This window comes from Rhodnius prolixus, unplaced genomic scaffold (assembly GCF_049639745.1).
Source record: "Rhodnius prolixus isolate KJV_2025 unplaced genomic scaffold, Rpr scaffold_11, whole genome shotgun sequence".
NCBI classification, from domain to species: Eukaryota; Metazoa; Arthropoda; class Insecta; order Hemiptera; family Reduviidae; genus Rhodnius; species Rhodnius prolixus.
The window spans coordinates 18,107,486-18,116,335 of record NW_027411625.1 but is presented as its reverse complement, the minus strand read 5'-3'; the positions used below and the strand labels follow the sequence as shown (position 1 = coordinate 18,116,335).

Sequence of the window (8,850 nt, the reverse complement as noted above, 5' to 3'; positions counted from 1 at the left end):
CTACAATAAAGTATGGTTATAAATACATAAAAACAGTAAATTGGCACATATTCTAAACGTTAGCAGGACGTAACAAAAGTAAATCATTCTTTTTACAAAATATGTTTGAATCAGCTAATAAAAAGATTAGTAACAGATTAAAAAAAAACTGATAAAACATACGATTTCTCTTACTGTAATTAATACTGTTTTTAAACAGTCTAATTTGATTAGACAGGGTAATCAACCGCGTAAGTATGAAAACAGTATGTAAACATTGCATTCTAACAATTAGCCACAACCCCATTATCACTAAATTCAAAACTATCTGTTTCACAAAATCCAGAAACCATTAATGTGATATAACTTTTACTACATAAAAAGTAAAGATATTTCGAGAAATCGCACAATACTGAAAAACTGCAAGTACAGCAGACGTATTCCGAAAGCAAAGTGACGAATCGACGACAGTATCAAAACAGAGTAGCATTCTTTCTGAAAGACTTTTTTCCTTAAGGACACATGGTTGACCACTGAAATTGTGATATTTGGATAGTGAAAACCTACAGACTGCCGTCATAGACACTCTTCTTTAAACCATCGGAGAGTGCCTACGTCCCCATCTTCAGCCGAATTTGTATGCAAGAACCTAACTCGTACTCCTGGGATAAGACTTTCCTTTTGAATAAGTACATATTAGTTTTTAAGAGATTTTGTTCAGTCATCAAAACATTTTTGTATGTTGTTGGGACTCAAAAAATGTATTTCCAGAGAAAATTAAATTTCGAAAGTTTGAGACGATCGCCATCTTTCTCTAAGTCAGTAAGAAATAATAATAAAATATGGACGAATTGAATCTAGAAATGTGGAAGCTTTAAACTTCTCTTTTGTTACAAAGAAGAAAGAAAAAACACTGTTTCTTTATGCGCTACACAAGTTTGGCTCTAAATATTTAAAGAGGATGATATGAGTTTGGTAACTAAGCTTGGTCTAGGGCGACCTTTACCTTTATTCAGCAGTTCTGATGGCAGCTGTTGAAGCGGATCCTGGCATTAGAACAAAAAAACAAAACAAAAAAGGAACAAGGTCCCACTCAAACCATAAACCAACACTAAGCGAATTAGAACTGGCGATAAGATACGGATTTCTTTCGAGCAAACGAAAACAACGCATTAATCTAGCAGTGTAAATGTATCCATTCACCGAAAAAAAAGAACTGAGACCAAATCTGGTGTGAACACTCCCATGACTTTCTATTACTACTATTCTCAAGGTTTTAACTCACAAATGTTCTTCCAACTTCGAATATTTTCAGGCGGGGCTTAACGTCCAACTACCAATTAGGTGTCGTGGACGGAGGCGACTAGCAAACATACTTTACTGTAAATTTCTTTTATTAACCATTAAATAAAATCCAAGGCCTAAGACCGGGAATCGAACCCAGTACCACAATGCATATTAGCTTTGCAGGTCTCGCCTCTAACCGCTCGGCTACTGTGGCGCCCTGAATATTTGAGTAACCTTTAATAATTAGGAGCATGTTATACAGTTTGTGAAACCTTACGTTATTTTGAAATGCAACCTCATAGGAAGACTATCCCAACCTTATTCTTTCTCTTAGTTCTAGTCCAAAAAATTATTAGGCGAAACTGATTAAAATAAAAGTTACAAATATCATTGTATGAAACAAATTAACCGAAGTTTACAAAAAATATCGAAAAAGTGAACAGTCCAATGTGTAAGGAGGAATGTTAAAAAAATAAATTATTTTTTAATTGTAGGGTGAATAACAGACATTTGTTACATCTATTATTTTTTTAATTTTTTAGATTTTTTTATTTTTTTCCCAATTATTTAGCAGTAAATAACACTAGAGAAAAAAATATGTAAAAACAAAAAATACATGCAAACACCTAATGAATACATACGTATATACAGGGTGTCCCAAGGTATATGGATAACGAATTTTTCTCGGAAACTAAGATAGCTAGAAAAAAACTAAAAAAAATACGTGTTCCCTTAGTTTTTTGTTAGAAATCCAAATTTAATTTGTAAATTTTTTTCAGTGCTTCCAGAAGCGAGATACAGGCACCACCAACTTCATTTTTTCAAATGGGGGGTGTGGTTTTTATTTCAGAAATAGATTCCTCTATTTTTTTTTAAGAAAAATTTACTTGAACGGTTTTTTTCTGTGAGCGATATTTTAAAAGTTATGAATGAAAACATGATTCTTATAAGAAATTTCAAAATGATAATAATATAACGGTTTTTTGTTAGAATAAGAAAAAAGTACTATTTTATTATAAATTTTACCCCTCATTAATTTTAAAGATCATGCTCGAAATGGCCTCCACCATTAGAGATGCATAGACATGCTGCTTCCTGCCTATGGCGGAAAAATTAGTAAAAAAAATTTAAATAGTGTACTTCCAAGAAATAATAACCAAAAACGATTGCCTAATCTCATTGGCGAAGGGGATGTGTGAAGTAGGCGGACTGTAGCTGATGACGTGTGGCACCGTAAGCCTCTCCCTCACAAATAAAAATACAGTTATCCAGTACATAAAATGGTGCCTCTTTCACTTTCATTCATGATCTAGATTTTGCTTTCTTTTACTTCAGGAAAATATTTCGTTAACTTTTTTGATTCTGCATTACATTACAAGTATGAAACCGGAAATATAATGTTCAAAACATGTTTATTTTGGACATTTTTACGATATCAATTTTATTGCATTATTTGATAATTTATCAAACACCTATGGGGGAAAAATTAGTGAAAAAAATTTAAATAGTATTTTTCAGTTCAGCAAAAGCGCCCCCTGTGTCGATATAACACCATCATGCATGTAAAGAGATTTCTCGATAGGAAATTTGATGGGCGTGTTATATCGACACGGGGGGCGATTCAGTAGCCACCTCGTACACCGGATTTGACACCTATGGACTATGTCCTTTGGGGATTCCTTATTTCTGCTTATCTAAAAGCATTTCTAAATCTAGGTGTATCAGAATCAAGCCGGGATTGCATCTGTAAATGAACTAAAGCAGAGAATAATAGCTGCCTGTAATTCGGTTAAAGCCGAATCTATTTCTTTGGCAGTAAGGAACAATTGGCAGGAAAGAGCATGTCTATGCATCTCTAATGGTGAAGGCTATTTCGAGCATGATCTGTAATATTAATGAGGGGTAAAATTTATAATAAAATAGTACTTTTCTTCTTATTCAATCAAAAAACCGTTATAATAATATCATTTTGAAATTTCTTATAAGAATCATGTTTTCATTCATAACTTTTAAAATATCGCTCACAGAAAAAAACCGTTCAAGTAAATTTTTCTTTAAAAAAATAGAGGAAACTATTTCTGAAATAAAAACCACACCCCCCATTTGAAAAAATGAAGTTGGTGGTGCCTGTATCTCGCTTCTGGAAGCACCGAAAAAAATTTACAAATTAAATTTGGATTTCTAACAAAAAACTAAGGGGACACGTATTTTTTAGTTGTTTTCTAGCTATCTTAATTTCCGAGAAAAAGTTGTTATCCATATACCTTGGGACACCCTGTATATTACAACAATAAGTAAAAGGCGAAATGATATCAAACTTACCAACCAAACGGAAAATATTATTTATCTAGAAACATTCAGACCAATGTAGCAAAGCCACCGGATGAGGTGTCAGCATGGCGCTTTTGTTTTCCATACTGTCCAATGAAAGAGCCGTCTTCGTTCATGCCTTCTACAACCATGCGCAATACAGAATACAACATAGAAAACACAGATCATGCTACAACTAAATACATGCAAAAACAAATCAATAAAAAGTAAAAATAAAAAAAATTTGTTGTGAAAAACAATTCTAAATTTACAATTTTTCGTTATTATTAAGAAAAAAAAAACTGCTCACAAATGAACTTTCTGTACAATAGAAAGAATTCAAATTATTGGCTAAGATTTATTATTGGGTCTAGCGAACGCACACTTTTTTATCCCTTACATAGTACAGCAGTAAAGAACAAACCGAACTCTCAAATTCCCTAAAAACTCCCCAAAAATAATTTTAATAGTCAATAAGTTTCAAATAAAAATTAAAGCATAGTAATCAAATCAATAGAAAATTGTAATCATCTTCCCGACAATTAAAAAATCAAACATTAAAATTCTTGAGTTGTTTTTCTAGCACTTCTAGTTGCGTTTTTTCATAGAAATAGAATTCTTGAAACGATTTTAATCCCAACTTATATTTATACTAGGTAAGTAGCCTTACAGTAAACTATAATGCACGGGCGCTTCAGAGGGAAGCCTAAACTGTCATTTCTTTGATAACCACCTCAAAAAATAATTTTTCCTGGGAAAAATGTTCAAATAAAGGATGTAGATTCTTGTGGGCACCAGTAGTAAATATGTAAGATTAAAAAAATTGTTGGGGTAATTTAAGATAAATTTGAAAAAAAAAAATTTAAATGCACGAAATACCAAGCATCCTAGAATTTTATTTCTCAAGAAATAGTGTTGACAAAATGTCAGAGCTGAAAACATTACTTTCCCTTATAGGTAACCTCGTAGTTCGAAAACATTTTTTTACTAGGAATTAGAGGAACTGAAAAGAAAAATCATTGTTGTGAACATAGAGATTTTCTCACACTAAAATTCTCACAAATCTCCAGAACTAGTGGATAGTAATTTACTCAAACTGTCAGGCGGCAGTCAAGGCCATCAGGGCCTACCACGTCATCTCTATGATTGTGTTGGACTGCAGACAGTTTCTCACTGAGATGGGCAGCTCACTCTAAACTGGGTGCAAGGGTACACAGGTTATGATGTGAGCAATGAGAAGAGTTCTGTTATGTGGGCACCTCCAATCGAATAATTTTTTTTTATTTTATAAACAGGTAAACTTAAATGAAATATCAAATTTGAACTTTCCACGATAACTTACATTTCCTGTGTGAACTAAAATAAAGTAATACTTTCTATTGACAAAGTAGTAAAATGTAAAAATGTCATCAAGAAATAGATACACATATTAAATGGCTATAGAAATTTCTTCTTCAAAAGCGACTAAACACAAAAATACTTAATCTGATAAATACTCAGTAACGTAATTTAGGAATTTACTAAAATGAATGTTGTGTATACAGTTTGAATGAAAATACGGGGCTACATAAAATATTAATAATTTCATGCTAAATTTTCAATTTGAAATGATGCACTTTCAATTATTGAGGTATATTTAATAATCTTTAGTAGCAAAAGAAAAAACCGGAGTGAAAAACTTACACGACTATTTCGACTATAAATGACAAATTTATTTTAAAGTTAACTTTTCCTTCAAAAAGTTAGAATGAGATTAATTACACTGTAGTTCGTCAATCAAAAACCATGTCTCCATTAACACTTGAAATAAATTTCGTAGGTTCTCCAAAATTCCAAACCCAGTTAAAATGACGTTTCTGTCATTAAAGCAACTCATTTAATGAACGTAATTATTACTTCAATGATAGGAGCATAAAATACATTCAATAACACTGTACAGAAAGGGTAACCATGGTACTCTCCCAGAAGAGCCCTAAAATGCATTTTCCATTGAAAATATTTCAATCAAAAGTTATAGTTCTACATGTATAGGGGAGAGTGGGGCACATTTGGACAGTTGACACAATTTTTGCAACCGAATCCATGAAATTTATAGAGAAGAATAACTGAACCTTATATTATAAGATGTGATAAATAACTGGCAAAAAGATACAAGAGGATTTTTTACATTAATTTTTTTACCAAGTACTGCAGTTGTCCCAATGTCCCCCGTATGTGGGGCACATTTGGACATGTTAAAATAAACATATAAAATAAGCAAATTCGATAAATGCAGAAATTGATTTATTCTTGTAAGACATCTATAAGAAAAATTAAACATAAAATATCTTTGAAACACAAAAAGGTGTGACAACTACAGTTGTTAGACAGTATACAATAAATATCATACATTACAATATGTTAAAAAAATGCAAGTCTATTGGAAACTTTTTAATAGAATTTGCTCGTGCAGTAGTGTTAATTTCTTTTGGTTTAGGTAGTTTGAGTACAATCTGTTCAAAGTTCACTAAATCTTTATCCACTACAGGAGGGAAAACAAATCCATATCCTTTCTTTCGCAAAAAATTAATTTGATACTGGTCATCGATTAATTTTTCAACTTCTTCAAGGTAAAATTTGGGTTTTTTTCATAGCGTAGTTAATCAGCAAATAGCCTCCTTCACAAATGTTTCGTAACCCAGTTATTGGGTCAATTATTGGTTGGCCTATCTGCTGTAAGAACTCATCTGACATTTCTTTGTCTATTTCACTTAGAGTTTCTGATTCTTCTTCACTGTCATCATTTGCACCGGGAATTTGACGAGTCTTGATGTTCATCTTAATTTTTGGCTCTTTCTTCAATGTTTTCTTGAGCTTTTTATTTTTTTCAATTAGCTCATTCTCTATCCGTTTTTTTTCAGGGGTACCGGTCAAGATTCTGGATTTGCCTGGTTTCCTTCCATTTTTACATATTCTCTTTTCAGTCTTAGGGTTAAGGTCTGATACATTCTGGAGAAACTACTGTCAACATACCAGAATTTTCACTTGTAGATGGAAGTTGCTCTTGAAGCACATTGATTTCAGGATGGCCACTTGATTTTTCTGTATTTTCAACAGGAATTGTTTCTTCTGCACTTCTAGTAGCAGTTACAGGTGTAATAGCAGAAGGTGCAAAATCATCCTCTGTGAAGACATCTCTATCAAATGGCACAATCCCACATTTTCTGAAACCGGATGAAATGTTTTCTATCGAAAAAACCTTTCGATATGCCTTTCCAGTCAATCCTGCTATTTCATAAATTGAAACTCGTTTGCCAGGATTAGAAGCAAGCCAGTCATTAAAAGCAACTTTGAGGTAGTTTTTGAAGGGGCCATACACAGAAACATCAAGCGGCTGTAACCGATGTGTGCAGTGAGGAGGGAAGGTAACGAATACAATTCCATTTTCTCTGCAGAATAAGATGGTTTCCAGACTCGTGTGGCTTTCATGATTGTCCAACAATATCAATATCGGATCCTGCTTGCTACATTTTGTTACAGAATGGATGTGCTTTACAACCTGAAGAAATAATGTTGATGTCATCCATCCTGAACCTGATTTATTAGCCAAACCCAAACTACCAGTCGGAGCATCTCTGAGGAAGATTGACTGATATTTTGATCTTGGGAAAACGAATACAGGTGGCACAGTATTGCCTGTTGCATTTATAATTCCACAAAATGTTACGAGTTCTCCTCGTTCCGAGGACACCGTCTGTCCTACCTGCTTAAGACCAGTTCCGGTTATTATTTTTGGAGCTTGTTGTACTGTTGTCACACTTGTTTCATCCAGATTGTCAATTCTATCAGCCGATATTTTATACTTTTCCAAAGCAGTACGCAAGTTGTCAAAAAATTGATCCACTTTGGTTTTATTGAATCCAATTGCTCGGTTCATACTTGTATTTTCTGGTTTCCTTCATGCTATCTTTCATGAAAGATAGCATCCAGTCCTTGCCAGCTTTTTCATTTGTCTCCCAGCTTTGAGGAAATTTTCGGCAAAGTTTCTTTGCATATTGAAAAGCTAATCTTTGGGCTTGTTCATATGTTAGCCCATAATTTATTTTTGAAGAATGCAAGAAATATTTGTAAAGCAAATTTTCTTGCTCTGCAGTGAATACTTGCTGAGTGGAATACTTTGACTGAAACTGCCCACTAACCTGACCATTATCTTTGCCCTTGCCATTATCATTGTCGATTAATTTTCCTGCCTCTTTGTCTACTAGTTCCAGTTTTTGCTTCTTCCTTTTCTTTAGTCTATTTTCTATAGTTGATTTTTTCAGATTATAAGTTGCTGCAGCAGCTCTAATTGATAATCTGTCTTCCATCACGGCATTAAGAGCAGCAGTCATATCCTCTTCAGAAATGAAAGCCCTGTCTGTTTTCCTTTTGTAAGTTCTGACCATATTCTTTAGAACTAAAAATAAAAATATTAAATAAATAACTTCATAAATAGCATCAAATAACCTCAACCACTGGGGAACATTGGGACACTGTCTTAAAGTGCCCCATTCTCTTGTCCCAAAGAGCCCCACTTGCTCATTATGGAGAAAAAAAATTCCTGTGATATTTTAGATTATCTTTTGCAATAAGTTATGCCATCAGTGAAATACTGAATAATATACCTTTCTTTAAAAAACATAGAAAGTTATTTATTTTAAATATAAATGTCAAAAATGAACTTACCAATTTAACTTAGAAAATCTTCCACAAACACAATAGAACGTATAACACAACACACATCAGAGTATTATAAAATCTGGAGGGAAAAAGTAGTTCCACAAGATGGAAAAACATTGCTACCAATAGCCCAAGTGAACAAAAAAAAAATCCCTTCTGAAAAAGCAAAGATATACTTGATGTCTTAAAGTGCCCCATGTCCAAATGTGCCCCACTCTCCCCTATATGCAATCTGCATAACAAGTTTAAAAGAAAAAATCGTTGGAGCTGTTTTCGAGAAAATCTCAACAAAAGAAATAATAATTCGTTTTAGAAAGTGACACTGCTGTGGGATACCTGTATTTATTGTCGCTAACAATAAGTAACCGTCGGGCCCCACTGTGGTTTTCCAATGAAATATCTGCGATTTTTCGTTTTTGAACAGGATCAAATACGCAAGGACCATTTTCTGAAAACCCTCAGTGGCCATCAAAAAGTATATTTACATGAAACTTAGGACCAAAAACTGACGTGATTGCAATACATTTCTCGTACTAACGAGAAATTAAATGCTAGGTTCAGTACACCTTTCACATT

At 33.3% G+C, this 8,850-nt stretch overlaps 1 protein-coding gene across 6 annotated transcripts in view; it reads right to left on the bottom strand.

Moving 5' to 3' along the window:
• The window catches only part of Nrg (Neuroglian), a 133,356-nt gene that overhangs the window by 32,001 nt on the left and 92,505 nt on the right, over nt 1–8,850 (bottom strand). For 3 of the 6 annotated variants that reach the window (XM_074137716.1, XM_074137717.1, XM_074137715.1), the window contains exon 23: nt 6,106–8,011. The exons of 2 other annotated variants lie outside the window; for them this stretch is intronic. In XM_074137716.1, the coding sequence (XP_073993817.1) occupies nt 7,467–8,011 (545 nt within the window). In that variant the 3' untranslated portion in view covers nt 6,106–7,466. Of the gene's footprint in view, nt 1–3,588; nt 3,719–6,105; nt 8,012–8,850 lie in introns of those variants that run through there. One more of the 6 variants, XM_074137719.1, reaches the window with a different exon arrangement.